Source organism: Callionymus lyra, chromosome 9 (genome assembly GCF_982586985.1).
Source record: "Callionymus lyra chromosome 9, fCalLyr1.hap1.1, whole genome shotgun sequence".
Taxonomy (NCBI): domain Eukaryota; kingdom Metazoa; phylum Chordata; class Actinopteri; order Syngnathiformes; family Callionymidae; genus Callionymus; species Callionymus lyra.
Genome location: NC_141826.1, coordinates 14,276,289 through 14,296,864, shown reverse-complemented (window position 1 = coordinate 14,296,864; position 20,576 = coordinate 14,276,289). Strand labels below are relative to the sequence as shown.

General features: G+C 38.3%; 1 protein-coding gene across 1 annotated transcript; it reads right to left on the bottom strand.

Moving 5' to 3' along the window:
• Positions 1 to 611: 611 nt before the first annotated feature.
• LOC148071935 (uncharacterized) lies at positions 612 to 20,520 on the bottom strand. Its single transcript, XM_087798624.1, has 12 exons — positions 20,379 to 20,520; positions 18,600 to 18,950; positions 18,474 to 18,524; positions 17,880 to 17,978; positions 17,015 to 17,067; positions 4,943 to 5,020; positions 2,447 to 2,489; positions 1,735 to 2,052; positions 1,256 to 1,597; positions 1,078 to 1,197; positions 947 to 963; positions 612 to 875 (listed from the first exon to the last, which is right to left on the bottom strand). The coding sequence occupies exons 1-12, from the start codon at positions 20,518 to 20,520 to the stop codon at positions 771 to 773; spliced, it is 1,719 nt and encodes a 572-aa protein (XP_087654750.1). The 3' UTR covers positions 612 to 770.
• Positions 20,521 to 20,576: the final 56 nt, after the last annotated feature.

Sequence of the window (20,576 nt, the reverse complement as noted above, 5' to 3'; positions counted from 1 at the left end):
CCCCTTTTTTGTTTCTCTTTAAAGGCAACAGATGAAGACGTTTCAAATCAAAGTGTCGATGTTAGTGGATTTACCGTGACGATGTGGTAAGTATTTATCTCTCACTGGCTGATTGATTTTAATTTAATGTTTGATAAAGTTTCTCCACGTTTATTCTTTTTTTCAACCTTCACCAAAAGTCACTCAAAAGCTAAAAAATGTTAGAACGTCACAGAAGTCAGATATTACACACAGTAGAATCTGAGCTTGTTTAGAAACGTTCCTGTTACTTTGGTCACATATTCAAACTTCCTGTTTCTTTCTTAATGAGTTCAAGAAAAATTGTTTCTTCTTCTCACTGCATGTGACGAAACCACGAAGACCTTCCTCACACTCAGTTAAAAAACATATTCTTCATATTGATATTTCATCATTAAATGACGCCACAATTTCAAAGTTGACTAACGTGAATATGGTTCTATATATGAAAATATTTTATATATTAAATAATAAATGACTTTACTGTATATGTTTATAACTATGTGGTTGAGGATCAACGTAAGTCATGTTGAGAAAATAGATTTATTAAAGAAAAAAAATACATACAAGATAAAAATGTAGTCAGAAACAGGTACTTTTATATATTTAATTAACTCTCTGTAAAAACTTGATTATAAAGGAACAAAAACAATTAAACCAATATAATGAATTAAACAAAAACTTTCAAGTTTTGGAATGAAGTAACTTTCAGATACAGAGGCCTGAAAATAATGTTCTTCACAATCCTCTCATCACTTTTGAACGTGTCTTCTCTTCACATCTGCTCTGTATTCTCCCTCTCCAGCCTTCATCAGAGTAAAAATGGCCACAGAGTGAACAGATGAATCTACACTTCCCTGCATGAATGAAACAGAACATGTCAAGAAAAAGATGGAAAATGTTTCACTTTTACATCTTAAATATTTACCTGCTGCACGTGTTGGTCTTCAGTGGATGGTGAAACATGTATCGAGGTAAAAAAGCAGATAAAAAAAACATAATTTTTTAACTCTTCAATGCTAATAGTTTATCTTTATATTTTTTTCAATTTTTACTCACCAATGGATTCATCATTTCTCATGAGGATGTAAATCAGTAGAATAATAATGAGCAGACAAATGGCGAGACCAGCACCAAACACAATCACCAGTTTACTCATGAAGTCACTGCTATTATTTCCTGTTGGAAAATACATTTACAAGTGAATTCAATAATGTAAAATATTTGGTAAAAATACCTTGACTGTCTTTGATGTTCGATCCATTTCCAAATAAAATGTGTCCACATGAGACCACGGCGCAGTAGAGGGTCTCATGGTGAGAGGAGCTCACGTCTATGGACAAGTTGTAGAAACATTTCCTCGACTGAATGGTAGAGTTTTCTTCACATTCATCTCCTCCAATGTCACGAGCCAAGAGAAAACTTGGTGCATGGTCTGCTCCAGATTTGAACCAGTAAACTGATTCTTTTCCAGAACATGAGTTTTTCTTCTCTGTGAGGAGTGAACATTGAAGATTACCGGAGGTTCCTGAATGCAGCAGATCAGTCTGAACCACATCAGTTACATAAGCATCTCTGTCTGTGAATAAGTACAAATATTTAGTTATGATTGATTAAAATGGAGAATGAAAACAAATTTAACACGGAAGTTAAATATTGTAAATGTAAATATGTGATTTTAATCTGTATCAATAGTGGCGAAGAAGATACTTTTACCTTTAACATGCAGAAACAATGTATTCATAAATGTCATCTTTGAGTACACAACTTCACTGCAGAAATAAAATCCAGTGTCTCCAGACTCTGCTCTGCTAAGATTCAGATAAAAATGATCTGAGTCACGTTTTGCAGTCAATCGGGGAGACTTGTTTATTATTCGACTTCCAGAGGGATCCACAGAGGCTAAAACTTCCAGCAGGTTGTCAGAAGTTAATCTGGTCCACTGTGTGTTTCCATAGCTCGTCCCAATGTTGCATTTGAAAGTCACATCCTGTCCAACAAGTACGGTGATTGTTGAGAATTTTTGATCACATCCTGAAACAGATTAAACATGTCATTTTTTTTGTAAAAATGTAAAATTGTGAACGTTTTAATTCACAATTTATTTTTATTCCACACCAATTTTCCTCAATTTCTCAATAAAAAGCTGAGTATTGCTATAATGTTAAAATAAAATAAAAATCTATTTTTGGTTGAAATTGTACCAAATAACCAAAAAAATTTGATCGGTTTGTTACGAATGTTTCTGATGAATTTATAGAAACACAAAACTAACTCATCCAGAATTAAAATGATTTCAAACAAAAACTAAAAAACAACAGATGAAAACAACAAGTAGGTAGTATATAAAAAACAGAACAAATTATTGTTATTACAAGTAAATCAAGTGTTTTAATGAACTAAAGTTCATAAAGCTGATAATTCTTACCTCCAGTCGAGACAAAGACGAAGAGAAAATAAGTAAAAAACATCTTCACCACAAGTCCAGCCAAGTTTCAGATACAAAACCTACAAACAAAGCGTTTATGTTGCGACACAAGTGGGTGGGAACAAAAGAATCATTGGTCGGTCGTCGTTTTTTTCTTCTCAGTTCGACCAATGAAAATAATCTGCATTTTTTTTTTTACCCCAGAAGAACTCAAAGGAGACTTCTGTGTAGAGATTTCAAAGCATTTTTGTGACAGTAAGTAAAAAAAAAAAGGTGTAATTTAATCTTTTCAAATAAATACAGAAGAATAAATGATAACAAAAAAATATCGAATAGCAACAGATTTGTTTTTTTTCTATTCAAATCAAATTTACGTGGAATACTTTACTCACTTCATGGTGTTTATACTCACTATAGATATATATTTTTCCATTCAAGTTTCATTACAGTGACACATAATGACATGATTGTTGTGCTTGAATAACATATTTGAACTATTTTCATGTTGGATGGATGAGTCTGTGGATAAACTGATGAAATATGCGTTTACAATTATAGATTATAAATGACTGCTGAAACAACTTTCCAAAAAAAAATGTTTTGTTTGGATGTTTTTTTTGTTCAAATCATGTTTCTTTATTGTGAAGAAAACACTCACAGTCTCATAGAGATGTGGTCTAGAGTGCAACATTAAAACCTGTCAAGCGATGGCCTCTGACTTCCTGTCTTCTTCTCTCTGAGGCTTGATGTGCTTCCTGTCTTATGACTCCTAGTGTAAGAAAACATGTCTTTTACACATGTTTACAAAAAACATTTAAGCAAGCTTTTTTGGGCAAATGCTAAAATAAAACTTAATTAAATATCATTAATCATTAAAAAGGGACATGTTGAGTGTTTTAATATCTTTAAAAATGGACTTGACTCCACAGAGCATGTTCATGACGCTCGACTGCTGCAGTTTAAGTCACACCTTCATGCAGGATGAGGTCTGCAGAGGCTCTTTATGTTTGTTCAGCTCTCGTGTGGTTACTTCACACACAGAGATGAAAAAAAGTCCACTTTTCTAAACCTTGAGCAGCAATAGACAGGAAGAGCGTCTGACGACCACAACAACAATAAACTTTCCATTCAACTGTGAACAACAAGTTCTTCTGCTGGATCTGAAACTGTTTTAAAATAAAAATAAAAAAAAACTTTAGTTTATAATTCGATAAAAATCAAATCAAAGTGTAACCTTTAAGTTTTTAGGTAATCGGAAAAAGGTAATCAACAATATAAACAGTTTACTTGATTTTGTGACTAGATTGTGTGTTTGTTCTTTGGAGTGTGTTACGAGAGTGACTTTTCTTCATGAACTTTATAAACTGTGTCATCAAATCAATCTACTGTCTTTATGAATCTCCACAGTTTTCCAAATGTTTATTTAAACTTAAGGAAATTCAGATAAAGGGTCTCAAACTCAGTTTAACCGTCACTGAAAATTTGTTTTGACACTTAAAATAATCACTACAAAAGGTCATTACATGAAATTGGTTGTTGATCCATCCAGTAGTTGTTGAAGTCTGATCTGAGTGGAGGTGAACTGTAAAAAATATGTATTTATTGTGTGCAAAAGCTAAGAAGAAGATGAGGAGGATGTTTCAATATTAAAAGGGGTGTTTTGGGATCAACCAATCAAATCACAGGTACATGTTCTTGTTCCCACCCCTATTTTGTTTCTCTTTAAAGGCAACAGATGAAGACGTTTCAAATCAAAGTGTCGATGTTAGTGGATTTACCGTGACGATGTGGTAAGTATTTATCTCTCACTGGCTGATTGATTTTAATTTAATGTTTGATAAAGTTTCTCCACGTTTATTCTTTTTTTCAACCTTCACCAATAGTCACTCAAAAGCTAAAAAATGTTAGAACGTCACAGAAGTCAGATATTACACACAGTAGAATCTGAGCTTGTTTAGATACGTTCACGTTACTTTGGTCACATATTCAAACTTCCTGTTTCTTTCTTAATGAGTTCAAGAAAAATTGTTTCTTCTTCTCACTGCAAGTGACGAAATCACAAAGACCTCCCTCACACTCAGTTAAAAAACACATTCTTCATATTGATATTTCATCATTAAATGACGCCACAATTTAAAAGTTCACTAACCTGAATATGGTTGTATATATGAAAATATTTTATATATTAAATAATAAATGACTTTACTGTATATGTTTATAACTATGTGGTTGAGGATCAACGTAAGTCATGTTGAGAAAATAGATTTATTAAAGGAAAAAAAATACATACAAGATAAAAATGTAGTCAGAAACAGGTACTTTTATATATTTAATTAACTCTCTGTAAAAACTTGATTATAAAGGAACAAACAAAAATAAACCAATATAATGAATTAAACAAAAACTTCTACATTTTGGAATGAAGTAACTTTCAGATACAGAGGCCTGAAAATAATCACAATCCTCTCATCACTTTTGAACGTGTCTTCTCTTCACATCTGCTCTGTATTCTCCCTCTCCAGCCTTCATCAGAGTAAAAATGGCCACAGAGTGCACAGATGAATCTTCACTTCCCTGCATGAAAGAAACAGAACATGTCAAGAAAAAGATGGAAAATGTTTCACTTTTACATCTTAAATATTTACCTGCTGCACGTTTTGGTCTTCAGTGGATGGTGAAAAATGTATTATAAAAAGCAGATAAAAAAAATTTTTTTTTTAATTCTTCAATGCTAATACTTTATCTTTATATTTTTTTCTATTTTTACTCACCAATGGATTCATTATTTCTCATGAGGAGGTAAATCAGTAGAAGAATAATGAGCAGACAAATGAAGAGACCAGCACCAAATACAATCACCAGTTTACTTCTGAATGTCATGTTTATGTCTTTCCGGTTTTATTTTGAAGTTGTGTTTCCGTTTTTGGTACGTGGTCCTCTGTTTTGTCTTTACAGACGCTGGCAGGTGCGTGGCTGGGGATGATTGAATGGCGGGTTCTTCCCACTCATAAGGAGCGTCTCGGACCGGAAGAACTCGCCAGAGTATTCAGTTTCCTGACCAGGTTGGCATCTCAGATCTCTCCGTGCTCGTGTTCTGAATGAACGATCTTTTGAAGACCCCTGACGTTGTCAGCGATTTTAGTTACTCACGAGAGTCTTTTTTCCCCTTTGTTGTAGTTGCGGATCTGAGACCCCGACCTCCAGCCGCGTCCTGCCTCCGTCCCGAGCGCCTGTTATGTTTTTTGTTTCGGTATTTTCCGACCGTGTGGATAATTAAAAGACTTTGTTCTGAGCATTTCCTCCGAGGATTATTCACTTCCGCATCTGGGTCTCCTGCCGTGTTCCACCCGTGACAGAATACTCTGGCCACCAGATGGACCCAGCGGAAGTTAAGGAGCTCCGCGGAGCCCTCGGTTCGCAAGGAACAAGACTTTGCTCTCTCGAAGAAGTGACACGGGACAGTCACGCAGCGCTCGTCCAGCTGTCAGCTGCTGTGGGTGAGCTCACACTTCGTTTGGCCCCTCCCGCACCTGTTGCAGCCGCTGCAGCCTCTGTGCGCGCACAGACTGTCTCCACTCCTGCTCAACCTGAGAGACTGCCGGCTCTACGCGAACCCACGATACCCATGCCGGAACATTATAGTGGAGAAGTGGGTGGTTGTGCACGTTTTTTACTCCAGGTCCAGTTAGTGTTTAGCCAGCAGCCCTCCTCGTTTTCCACGGGTCGCGCCCAGATCGTGTATCTGATAAATCTCCTCCGGGGTAGAGCAGCGGACTGGGCTACTTCTCTGTGGGAGTCTAACTCTCCGGCTCTAGCGAATTATGACGGTTTTACTGACGAGATGCGCCGGGTTTTTGACCTACCACATCGCTCTCCCGCTGTGTCCTCTCGCAAGTTACTTAGGTTAAGACAGGGAGAGGAGTCTGTGGGGCATTACTCTGTAGATTTCCGTATATTAGCCGCCAAGAGTGGTTGGAATGAGCCCGCACTTATAACCGCGTTTACCCAGGGGTTAAGTAGCTCCATCAGAGATCAACTCGCCACCCGGGATGAACCAGAGGGGTTAGTAACCACTCTGAGGTAATTTGTTTTCTTCTCATTTCCTCTCCCTCTTCTCCTATAGTTCTCGGTCTCCCCTGGCTTCGTATCCATAATCCTCACTTTGATTGGGTGAACTCCACGGTACTTGGTTGGAGCCCTCATTGTCATTCACAGTGTCTCCGGTCTGCACCTACTACCTCTCGTCCTCCACTTCCCATCTCTCCCCCTCCTGATCTTTCCTCCGTTCCTCCGGAGTATCACAGTTTGGGTGAGGTTTTTAGCAAGGAGAGGGCGCTATCCCTACCACCGCACCGTCCCTATGACTGCGCCATCGACCTACTTCCTGGTTCTCCACTTCCCTGTAGTGGACTGTACAAGGTTTCTCGTCCGGAGCGTCAGGCCCTCGACACGTACATCGGGGAGTCACTGACCGCCGGTTTAATTCGCCCCTCTTCTTCGCCTCTTGGTGCAGGGTTCTTTTTTATTAGTAAGAAGGACAAGTCCCTGAGACCTTGTATAGACTACCGGGGGTTAAACAGCATAACCGTCAAGAATCGTTATCCCCTCCCACTCATAGACCCGTCTTTTGATCCTCTGAACAAAGCCATGATCTTCACTAAACTGGACCTTAGAAGTGCGTATCACTTGGTTCGTGTTAGAGAGGGCGATGAGTGGAAGACGGCTTTTAAGACCCACCTAGGACACTTCGAGTATCTGGTCATGCCGTTTGGCCTGACCAATGCGCCAGCGGTTCTCCAGAGACTTATTAATGAGGTCTTAGGGGACTTCTTGAATGAGTTTGTGTATGTTAATCTTGACGACATCTTGATCTTTTCCAGTTATCCTGATGAACACCTCAGCCATGTCCGCCGCGTTCTCTTACGGCTATTAGAGAACAGACTGTTTGTCAAGGCAGAGAAGTGTGAGTTCGGAGTTCCCACAGTGAGTTTTTTGGGTTTTATTCTAGGGCAGGGTCAGCTGCGGCCGGATCCCATGAAGGTGGAGGCAGTGTCCCAATGGCCGTGCCTGTTAGCCGCAAGCAATTGCAACGGTTCTTGGGTTTCGCTAACTTTTATCGTAGGTTCATCCGGGGTTATAGCCAGGTTGCCACTCCACTAACCCAGCTTACCTCCACTAAGAGTGCTTTCACCTGGTCAAGGCGGAGGACTCCTTCAACCGGCTGCGCTCGCTGTTCTCCTCCGCGCCTATCCTACGACACCCTGACCCAGTCCGTCAGTTTATCTTGGAGGTGGACGCTTCGGACACCGGCATAGGGGCAGTGCTGTCTCAGAGGTGCGCCAAGGACAACAAGGTGCATCCCTGTGCCTTTTACTCCCGGAAGCTGTCCCCAGCGGAGCAGGACTATGACATTGGCAACCGGGAGCTCCTGGCGGTGGTGGCGGCACTTCAGGAGTGGAGGCATTGGCTGGAGGGCTCAGAGGTACCCTTTCTAGTTTTAACGGATCATAGGAACTTGCTCTATTTACAGGAGGCCAGGCGCCTGAACTCTCGCCAGGCCCGTTGGGCCCTGTTTTTGGGTCGATTTGACTTTTCCCTGGCATTCGAAGACGTCTGCGATAGATCTCTCTGCTTGCTAGCGCCCGTGTTCACGTAAGTTTGTCTCTGACTTTTGCATAATTCACTAAACGAGCATTTTTCTTAAACTCATCCATGTGTCTGTCCTTCATTCCATCACCACGTACGAGGCTGGGGAGGGGTCGGTTCATGGAAACACAAAAACCCCTAACAACTTGGTGCACGTGACCCTTGGCGTGGACTGATGGTTTGAAGGCCTTTTCGACTCCGAGACGAACTCTGAGCTGATTGTTCTCCAGGCAACCAGGCCGGCAACTATACCTTACTTCAAGAATCAGGTGAGAAAGATTTTATCTTATTTTCTACATAGATTTTATAATCTATAATCTAAAATTAAGTTTATATTTGGTTAGGAAAAGATTACATATATATTTTATATTAGTTTTGGTTGCCTGGAAGAATAAACGTAAGTCTCTGGTTCTGTCACAAATTTAGATTATATTTCTCAATAGTGCTTTTATAATCTGATGCTCGTTTTTTGAGGTATTGCATGGTCAGTTGTTGTTTGTTGTTGTATTAAGTGTAGACGACATTATCGTGTCCCGGGAAGAAGAAGCATCGTTGAAAAAAGGAAAAAAACGTTGATTAGAATTTAAGTTGAATTGATAGGCAGAGGAGACGGTTACACGACCTCGTAACCCTTGAGAATTCTGAGTAGGGGTGGAGTGTAGCTGGCTCCCTCTACAGGGCATCTGACGTTTTTCCAGATTCTTAAACTAGTTAGGATGCTTGGCCAATGGGTGATTATAGTAGACGTACTTTTTCAGTAAGCCAAGTAGCTATCATTAATTTGGGGATGTGTGGGATTTGAGCGGGTCTCTCCCAATATCCTGGTCTGAAGACTCTGCCAGCCGGTGTGTAGGCCAGTTAGATCTCATTGTGTTTCTGTGTCGAGGGGCTCCACAGGTATTTGGCAGTATAGTTAGGGCTAGTTAATTTTTCCGAACAATCACGGTGATGGATAAAGTCTCATTGATGATTAGTTTAGAGTTAGTTCGACGGGGGTTGAAATAGAATGGATGAGTTGAGCGGTCTCCTATCCAGGGTGTTTTGAAACTGATTACGGATCGAGAGGCTCTCCAATCTGATTTCGACACTTTAGACACGACAGGCTGGTCAAGAGTCTCGTTCCACGTAGCATAGTGTGTCTCTCTGACCTGTTTTGGTAAAATACTGTTGTCGTCGTATTGTCATGACATATTGTTCTGTTAAAATTGTCTGTGTCTGTATGTTTGTATCTTTTGAATAATTTTTTCTCGCTGCAGTACTTGTAAAAATTATCATTCATTTGTGTGAGATCTCTGACTTTCTGTGACTCAGCTGAGAGTCCAGGTTCGTGTGTCTTTGGACACTATCTCTTGCTGATAAGAACTGCTGCTTGGCAGACTTGTCTCTTTAGCTGCTGCAAGTACGAATGAGCTCCGAAATAGTTTTTCCTTGTTGGTGGGAGTGGTTTCGCTTGGAGGTTGAACTTTTAAGACTTCCTTCTTTTCCTCACCGACCCTCCCGTTGTATTCATGTCTTCTTTAAACACACATTCTTACGTCATCTTGAATTCTATTCACTATTGGGTTTGATTACTTAATTGAGGTATATATGAATATATACAGTTAATTACTGGTATAATTGGTTTAAGAAGAAAAACAAACCAACTCACATTTCAATTTTCTCCTTCTTCTGCTGTGTTCAATAACAATAACACAATTGACATTGATTGTTGGCACAGTGTTGTATGTATTAATGATCTTGATCCTCCTCTCTTCATATTTCACATTGTCAATTGATCAACTCACAATTGGTCACATTGAGTGTAACTTGGTTGTTTTGTGTTGCTAATACTGCTTATCTAAAACAAGTGTGTGACTGACTGCTTGCACATGTGTACGTTTGTTGATATCTAGTTCCTGTTTTCTCTTCTTCTCTCAATTTCTGATCTTTGGTGTTGTATTTGCTATGCTGCCTCCTGCTGGTTTGCTCTTTGTTTACTTCCTAATTGACTTTTGTTCTGACTCAATTGGTGTAATTATTTAATTATTGATTAATTGAATCAATTGCAGTTTATTCTGTTTTCTTAGTTTTTCAATTATTACTTTAAATACATTTTATTATTTTAACAATTAGTCATAAATTATTCCATTTTATTTTTTTTTTTTTTTTTTTTTATTATTAATATATTAGTTTACTATTTGTTTTATTTTTATTATTATCTCGGATTTTATAATGGATTTTAATTAGTTAATTGAAGTTTTGGTTCTTAATTTAGATTTTTAAATTCTTCATCTTTTATATTTTCATTTAATTTTTTTTTTGATAATCGCTTCTTTACTTATTATTATTTCTAGCATTATTATTAATATTATTAATATAATTATTAATTTGTTCTATTCATTTATTGACCTCCTCTTTTTTAAGAGAAAAGTAACTTTTACTACAGGTGACAAGTTAAAGCTCCTGACAGGGAAGAAAATAAGAAACTTTAAACTCTGTTTTTTAATTTAATGGTAAATCTTATGAGTAGGTTACTCACATCAATGATTTCTGAGAATTCATAATAAATAAAATAGTTAAACAAAGTGAGCTAGCTTGATACAGCTAATTAAGATTCAAATTAAAGACTTGAAAGAGCTTCTCTAAAAAATAGAGAAGATGATAGTTGATGATAGTTCTAGGGTCCTATTATGTCTCCCTATTGGCCACTGGCTGGAGTGCATGGGTGTGGCAGGAGAAGAGGACGAGGGGATGGAAACAAACAAAGAATGTTGGTCAACAATGGCACATTTTTGGCTTTTAGTCCAGGAACTTTGGTCCAGTTCCCTATTGGTGACACCTACGATTGAAGCAATTTTCCTGAGCTGAACAAACAAGAACTCAACCTCAACAACTCTCCACCAAGAATGAACTTCTGCTCCAGAGAGGGAGGAGCTGTACTGGTTCAACATGATTGAACATCTGATTTCCCTGATCTTGAAAAGACTTTTGAGACTTCATTCCTATGATCCACCTTTGGACCCCCCACACAGCACTAAGAACTATGTCTGGGATGATGATGAACGTGATTATGAAGACAAATGGCACGATCTGGTCGCAAACATGAACTTGACTCTTGTCTGCGGTGACATTTTTGTGGGTCCTGATGGTGAGGCTGCAGAACTAACAAACGAACAAGGTGTTCTCTAGGCTCTCTCTGACACTTCTGTCCCTCGCGTTGCTCTGCTGTGGTTGCTGGTGGAGAAGCTATGGCCCTGAGACACATGATTAAGAAATGCAAAGTTGTTTGCGATTTGACGAAAAAAGCATACAAATCTAGCCTGTTAGAGACATGATATCTTAAGATGTAACAGTAAAAAAATGAATCCCAGAATAACATACTCTGATCGCTCCACTCAGAGCTATGAAGAAAGCAGCCATAAGAAAACAAAAAGAAAACGTGTGTGGTCGACTGATGCAGAATTTTATTTAAACTAATTAAAAGTGACTCTGTCTAGGGCTGCTGACTTGTCACCTCCAGAAACTAGACTATAGAGACTAGACAATAAAGAATATACTATAGAGAATAGACAATAAAGAATATACTATAGAGATTAGACTATACTATACTAAGCCACTCCATATTGATGCGAGTGAAATTTATGTTATTGTTCTTTGGTAATTAGACTTAAAATAGTGAAAATGGAAAAAATAGAGACTAAAATACTGTAGGAGGAAAGGTCAAAGAAAAAAAATAGATTAAGAGATAAATTAAAAGAAACACTGAGAAATATTAATATGATATTCTTCTCTCTAGTTGCATAAACCAAACACCTATAGACCAAGAGGAAATCTCATTGAAGTGAATATTAATTAAAGAAACTAGTTAAGATAAGCAAAATAGTAATCTAGAATAGATACTGTATTTCTGTTGTGGGTAAATAATCAAAGAGGTCTGACTCACACCTGATCTAATTAACTATAACATTCATAAACACATTTGAACTCACACAACAATCTCAGACATTCACATAGATATTACAAATAACACACTGATCTCAGAGACAAACAAACAAACACATGACTTACATTTTAAATTGAATAAGATAAAAAAGTGTCTCTGCTACAACCTGCTCCCTGTGTGTGTGAGAGAGTGAAAGAATTCTCTCGAACACCCGCCTCTGTTTCTCTCTTCTCCATGAAGTCAAAACATTCTGATCATTTGAACTCTCTGCTAACTTCAAGGTTTATTCAAATAAAACACATGACAAGCTTTACCAGACATCCACAGATCAAAGTTATGAATACACAACTCATGACACACACACAATTTCCTCATCACCACCTGAATAGATGCATAACTGACCTTCTCATAACTTCTGATCTTATCCTGTCAGAGGTGGTGTTGAGAAGCTCCAGTGAGGGAGAAATAAGAAGCCACTGTCCACTGCAGACTTTTAAATATATCAAAAGATCTCCTTCTCAGAAGAGACAGAAACATGAGCCAGCATGAGTAAAGCTAAAAACTTGACTAGCATACTTTTAAATATATATATGAACAAATGTAGTTTTAGGAAACTACTCTTTGGACATGTGGTGAAATAGTTAAGATGTTTAAATTACCAAACACAAGAAATCATGATTTGAGATAAATACAACTTCCCTCAAACTAATAAGACTTTACTTAATGCTAAAAGAAGGAACATATTGGTGTTATATATTTAAAAGGACAATCAGAAAGGAAATTGTCCAAACATTGGAGGAAATTTCAAATAACAGAAAACATATTGTTATGATTAAAACATATTTTCAGAATTTATATATATATATTTTTAATAAATTAAAATAAAATATTTTATCTACATCAATAGCAGCCAATAATACAATAGACAATATGAAAAGTGAAACTTGGAATTAAAAACTGAAATTGATTAATTGAAAAAGTTCAATAAGAAATGGAAATGTGTTTCTAAAGCTGCTTCTAACGTTCTAAGGCAACTATAAACATTAACAAAAAATATAAAGCAGGGAAAAGAAATTGACTCTGGAAAATGTAAGAATAAATTAATAAATGATGCCTTCAGGAAAGAAAATAGTAAATAATCTATTTAGAAACTACAGAATCATATCAATCTTTAAATTAACTTTGTTAAGGGTAAATCTACCTTTAATCTAAGTTGATCAAAAAATAAGAACTAGAGCAAGAGATTGATGGAAAATAAACAAGTTGAGTGCTAAATTAAAATATGGACTAGCAAGTGTAATTTATTGAAGGAATTGAATTACATAAGCATTGAAAATTACTAGTCTTCATCCACATGACAAAATGAACCTGAATAAACCTAAAATAAATACCAATTTGAAATACTAGAGTTTAACATTCTTTGGGGAACTTTAAAATAAAGATAATAAATTGGTTGTAACGATAAGACACTTAAAATTAAATTAAATTGAATTGGTTAATAATGGAAAATACGGTTACAAATTTTAGTGGAGTTCTATATCTAACAAAGGAGAAGAAAAGAAAAGAAAATAATGAATCATTATAATTATAATCTGAAAAAATATTTTATAGAGTAGATTTTTATTTTTTTTATTTTTAATTTTTAATTTTTTAATTTTTTAATTATTCATAAATTAAGTCTTGGTTAGTCTTTTATTAATTGGTTAAACTTAGGTCCGGAAATCCAACAATAGAAATGCTAATATAGAAAAAACAAAATTGAATAAATAAACGGATGCAGAAATGGTCACTTTTGACAGTCACTTTTTTATTTTGATATTATCCATTTACTTTAGCAATAGACTTTCAAACCAAATCTAAGAGGAATAATAAAGATTAAACAAAGCTTAGAATATTTTTTTTTAGCTAATAATGTCATATATTTTAATTAAATTAAATTAATAATTAATTAATCTAATTTAAGAGAGTTAATACAAAAAGTATTATGATTAATTAAATGATTTGACAATAGATTTGGATATAAAGTTATTCAAGAAAACATTTTTTAAATACAAATAAATTAGGTTGTTCTATTTGTCCCTCAGGGGGAGGACTTAGATAGATACTTAGCTGGATAATAGGTTTGTTACGTGATGGTGATTCTTGTTGCACGGTTCTGTCGATCAACACTGCTGAAGGGAGCTCTGTCCAGATTGCATTCAATTAGTTTACATTTTTGGTGTAGAAAACAGCTCGAGAATAAGGTACGACTGTGTTTTACTATCTCTCTGACTTGGGTAGTAAATAGGAAGGGGTTAATTTTGTCTGCATGAAGTAGTATGAGTCAATTCTAAATAAAAAGCATGATTTAAAGATGTATTGTTTCTCATTTGTCCAAAGAATGCGATGCTGTTCATGTCTTTCCTATGTTGCAGGACGAGCTCAATGATGCACTGTTGACGGGGGAGTACGTCAACAACACCTCACACGAAGAGCCCACATCCAAGTCGCCGACAACGGGGCTGCTGCTTTCTTTTTACCTCGTTAAAGAGGTTTTTCAAAGCAGTGGATACTGGCTCCATATCAATATATATTTTATCAAAATCTCTACTTCAAAATAGACTTATTAGATTTGAGTTAGTTACCCCTAACAGCCTGATAGACTTTTTGTTCCGCAGCCAACTCGTGCCCAAGTGCTTCAGTTGGGGCACAACCACAAGGTAGCGTGTCACCTGGGCGTTTTGAGGACACTCTCGTTTCTCAGACAGAGATTCTGGTGGCCGGAGATGGCACCCGACGTCCAGGAGTTTGTGGCTGCATGTGCCACGTGTGCTCGCGGAAAGTCCTCTCGTCGCCCCCCTGCGGGACTTCCTCAACCCTTACCTGTGCCGAGTCGCCCCTGGTCGCACATCTCAGTGGACTTCGTCACCGGTCTTCCTCCATCCATGGGTAGGACTGTTATCCTGACGGTAGTGGACCGCTTCTCCAAGATGGTTCACTTTATCCCCCTGATCAAGTCAGCCTTGGAGACAGCAGACCTGCTGGTCCTACACGTTTTTAGACTCCATGGCATCCCGGTGGACATCGTCTCGGATCGTGGACCCCAGTTCTCCTCACAAGTGTGGAGAGCCTCCTGTAGATCCCTGGGGGCTAAGGCTAGCCTTTTGTCGGGCTACCATCCGCAGAGCAACGGACAGACGGAACGGGCCAACCAGGACCTGGAATCAGCTCTACGCTGCGTGTCGGCTCGTCACCCTGCCTCCTGGTGTCAGCACATCCCCGTACACATCCGTATTCTCACAACTCCCTAACTTCATCTGCCACTGGGAGGTCACCATTCATGGCAGCTTACGGGTATCAACCACCTCTCTTCAGCGGTTCCCTCAGTTCGGGCCCACCTACGACGTTGTCGGTCTGTCTGGCACCAGACCAGGGCGGCCTTGTCCCGCACCGCCACAAGGAATCAACGTCTCACTGACAAGCACCATGTGCCAGCCCCGAGGTACTCACCTGGCCAGAAGGTCTGGTTGTCCACCCGGGACCTTCCCCTTCCTGTGGAATCACGCAAGCTGGCTCCTAGGTTCGTGGGGCCTTTTGAGATCGAAAGGATCATAAATCCCACTGCCATGCGCCTCAAGCTCCCTCCGTCGCTCAAGGTCCATCCCACCTTCCACGTCTCTCTCCTGAAGCCCGTCACCACCAGTCCTCTCAGTGCGCCAGCCGAGCCTCCACCTCCTCCTCTCATCATTGACAATCACCCCGCGTACAGAGTCCACAAGATCCTGGAGGTTCGCCGCAGAGGTCGGGGCTTCCAGTACCTAGTGGACTGGGAGGGCTACGGTCCAGAGGAGCGCTCCTGGACCTCCCGCTCACTCATCCTGGACCTCTCCCTCCTCCGAGACTTTTACCGGGAGCACCCGGAAAGACCGGGTAGAACGCCTGGAGGCGCTACCTAGAGGGGGGGGTACTGTCATGTTTATGTCTTTCCGGTTTTATTTTGAAGTTGTGTTTCCGTTTTTGGTACGTGGTCCTCTGTTTTGTCTTTACAGACGCTGGCAGGTGCGCGGCTGGGGATGATTGAATGGCGGGTTCTTCCCACTCATAAGGAGCGTCTCGGACCGGAAGAACTCGCCAGAGTATTCAGTTTCCTGACCAGGTTGGCATCTCAGATCTCTCCGTGCTCGTGTTCTGAATGAACGATCTTTTGAAGACCCCTGATGTTGTCAGCGATTTTAGTTACTCACGTGAGTCTTTTTTCCCCTTTGTTGTAGTTGCGGATCTGAGACCCCGATCTCCAGCCGCGTCCTGCCTCCGTCCCGAGCGCCTGTTATGTTTTTTGTTTCGGTCTTTTCCGACCGTGTGGATAATTAAAAGACTTTGTTCTGAACATTTCCTCCGAGGATTATTCACTTCCGCATCTGGGTCTCCTGCCGTGTTCCACCCGTGACACATAAAATATTAACAGATTTAGTTAAATGCTTACATTTATCCTGAAATACTATGAAATACTCAAAAAGACCAAGAAACAACAACAAAGTAACAATTGAAAATACAGTTGAAGTAATACTGATTTTTTTTTTAAGTTAGCTGTCAAAATATCCTACATCATTTTTTCTTAATCCATTTATTTTGATAAAAACTTAAAAACATCCGAATACCTCCGTACTGCTTGTCTGTAATGTCCATATTATATTGAAGCCCCGACAAGAGGAATTGTTAAAAAAAAAAGTAATATGTCTGTATGTTTTAAGCTTGTAAATGTTGGAAAAAGCTGCTTTTTTTTTAATGCACCATTGGCAAACGCTCAAAACATTTGCATTAAATACCCACATTAATACTGACACCTATTTTTTAAAACCTCAGTGAGCGTCATCAGAAGGCTCAAAGAGCTACATAATAGGCTCTGGAGCCACAGTTGCCAATCCAAACCAAAAAGTGGCTTCAGACTGAACAAACCAAAGCCCCTCTTGTTGTGAGGTGTGTATTGGTTTCATTTATCACTGAGTGAATAATAAACTCACCTCGCATTGTGTCTGGTCAGTGGTCTCAAATGGAGCTCTAGCCGATCGTCCCTCTGTTAATACATTCAAAATATTGAAATTATTAGGTGTTTTACAACTGTTATGTTACAATAAGATTATACATTTTAGTGTAAGGAGGAGCTGAAATGTCAGAGAAGCATGAGGTCTGACCATGGACTGTATAAAACTTGGACTTTGTATCAGCAACATCACCCCCTGAAAGGCTTTAGATGGCAATTAGCAATAGTCGCCATATTGAAAATGCAATCTTTCAGTCACGGAAATCTCCAGTTAGGGCAGGATTTTTCATTGAAAAAAGGTGGATTTCTTTTCTCAGATTTCTTAGGGACATCACACAATCCAAGGGATCATGAACTTTGATTTAGCAGATTTTTTCCCCATTTTTAGAGACGTTGAATTTTGGCCATTTTCCATCTTTTTATAATAAAAAAAAGGTTAATTGTTTTCCCTTTTTAAGACATCAGTTAACATTTGGGCAACATTTACATCTGTTTATATCATCCACGGAATCATAACCTTTGGTTTACGGCATTTTTTCCAATGAAAAAAAGCTCCATTGTTTTTGCATTTTTAGACATTAGACAATCCAGTTTTAGACATTTTTGGGGGCTATTTTATCCACTCTCAGAGATGTTGATTTTGGGGCATTTTTTTCTAATGAAAAAAGGTAAATTTTTCCTGTTTTTTGGAGACTTTAGAAAATCACATTTTCAAAACTTGTGCAACATTTATTTTGTTCACATTGTTCGCGGGATCATGAAAAATTGATTGTATTTTTGACTGGTGAACAGACATATAATCAAAGTAAAAGTAAAACTTTAAAGTAAATGCAAAGACAGCCTACCTTTGCAAACTCTTCCGGAAACAACCAAAGCTGCTATTACTCCCAAACTAATTGCCAACAGTACTCCAAGCACAATAGTCATTATTTGAGGTCCACATGCTGTGAGAGAGAGAGAAAAACAAAAACTCAAATGACTCATTTAATGGCAAGAACAAATCACTTAATACAATTAAAATTCTAATTTGCGAAGCGATGTGAAAACATTGCCTCATATTATGTCAATGTTGAGGCAGAACTTTCCTACCTCAAAGTTTCAAGTTTACAGGAAACGACAAAACAAATTGAAACTGAGCTCACTAGCTGTGAATGTGCAGAGATGCTTCGATGGAAACTTTTCCCCATGTTTCCAATAAAATGTATGTACAATTTCAAATGATACATGCATCGGAAAACTTTTAGTAGTTTGTACTAGTCTTATAGGTTTCATGGAAAACCAACAACTCCTTCTATTAAATACAAAAAAAAAATCAAAATGTAAATATTTATTTGTAGATAATTATTACTGACTTTAAAACATTGTTTTAATATCGTAGAGCATATCACCTTTTAAAAAAAAATGTCTTAAAATGTTTTTCTTTAAAGCGCGATACATACCAGCCTCTACAATGGTCCCCTGTTCAACATGGTAACGCTTCTTTTGTCTGTCTGTGTCAATCGCAAGGATAAAGTGACTGGTTAGAATCATTCAATGTTATTATTAGAAAAAAAAGAGATTCTTACCGACAATCTTTAAATCAGTCTTGTTGACAAATGTGCTTACAACCGACTCTCCAGTTTCACAGAAATATGTTCCTTCATCACCCTTTGTCACATTTGAGATTGTGAGACGATACAAATCCTTCCATTTTGTGAAGTTTAGTCTTGAGTCAGCAAACTCAGGAGTAAGTTTTACATCCTTATAAGATCCTTTCACAATTGTCTGAGGCATAAATCCAAAGCAGAGCCTGTGCCACCCGAACCTGTGCCACCTGGACCTGTGTTCCGACTCAGCGGCACAAGTCAGTGTTACGTCTTCCCCGACTCTAGCCCTGATGACAGAGCTTTTTTGTGGAGTCTGGCTTTGTGTCAGAGCTGCAGGAAATGTCCAGAGGAGAATAAGAGCTGCCAGCGTCGCAAACATCATGCCTCGAGATCCTGTCGTGCTCTGAACACTTGGAGAGAATGATGAAGCTTTTGAATGTCAGACTCTACATGATTGGCTGATCTGTAGAAATATACTTCCTGTGTAATCAACAGGCTGGTTCTGTGACGTATTCAACTCCGACAAATTTTAGGAATCGGTCTAGAGATAAGAGAACACGGAACATCAGGCCACAGGAAGAGCAATGCATCTACACGTCAGTCAGAACCAACCACTGATGAAATATTGAGGTAAAAGATTACAGGTGGTGTCGTAGAGAAGAATCAAATCATTTTCAAGTCAATCGGATAGACTTTTTTTTTAAAGTTTCGTGAGATGGAAAGGTTTGAGCCCTGTGGTTCTATTTCTCTTGAAGCCTTTAGACAGCGAAAACAGGATGTGGCTCAACGTCAAAGCCTCAAGTGAAGCGTTAGAAGATGTTTGAACAACCATAGTGTTTTTTAAATAGTGAAGCACGACCATAATTGTCACAAAACCGTTTTCCTTGTCTAAACATATGCAGTTTCCGGTTATATACGGACACTTTGGAGGTAGGTCGCTTTTAGCTGACTAACATGTTTAGTACCATAAATTAAAAAGTCTTTCACGGAAGAAGTTGATTAGAATTACTGAGAAATGTAACCCGTTTCCTCAAATCCACGTGGTCACAACTAGAAAAAAACATGGCAACCGCAAAGTGCTGCAGTTTTGTAGAGAAGGTTTCAAAGTGAGAACACTTTGAGCCATTGTGTCAATCTATTAATGTTATTTTCTTTTTCACTTCCTGCATGCTTATAAAGATTATATCAAAGAGTAGCCTATTCTTCTCTAAGTTATTTTTTTTTACACTGATATTGTATGGCTTCTAATAAACTGTTTTGTTCAAATGCTACTTTTTGCTTTTTTTTTTATCTATGTATTTCTTTTCGATCCAGAAAAGGCCAACTTGCTTGTCTTGTATCCACTGGGTTTCATGAGATGAGTCTAGTGAAATTAAAGTAAAAAAATAAAAATAATTAAAACATAAATATAAACTCAATTAGTTCAAAATCCATCTATCCAAGTCTAGTTCTATGTTTTGAGTGTTTAACTTTTTTATAGTATCTTTTTAGGATTTTTTTTTTTTTTCTAACTTTTTCTTGCCTTGTTTCGTGATTGGATCATTGCATCAAAACTAAAATGTACTCTAAACTCTGAGGTGGCAGTCATCCTCACCACGTCTGCATTCTCTTCTTCAGCTCCCCTGATCTTTATTATTTCATCACATGTGTATTTTGTCTTGCTGCTGATGACCTTCAATCGTCTTCTCAAACATAATCACCCGTGGAGTCTTGCTTACCCTGTCTATCAGTCTGTCCATCTCCATCCCTCGTTCTCACCTTGAACCAAAACCACACCTGTGTACCCGTCCTCATACATGATCTGCGCCACCCTCACTTGAACCTCATCGTCATTCCCTAAACTCCAGAAGACACAACTGAGGACATTCATCTCTAGAATAACAACGTTGGTGCTGCTCATTGATGCACATCTTCATGGTGTGACTCACCAAATCCAAAGGTCTTAGCTCCTCACTC

Coding starts and splice junctions, on each gene's coding strand:
- LOC148071935 (XM_087798624.1), bottom strand. CDS start 20,520: ATGAGCAGCACCAACGTTGTTATTCTAGAGATGAATGTCCTCAGTTGT. Junction 2,053..2,446: donor CGTCTTTGTCTCGACTGGAG/GTAAGAATTATC, acceptor AATCTGTTTCAG/GATGTGATCAAAAATTCTCA. Junction 1,198..1,255: donor GAACATCAAAGACAGTCAAG/GTATTTTTACCA, acceptor ATTTTCCAACAG/GAAATAATAGCAGTGACTTC.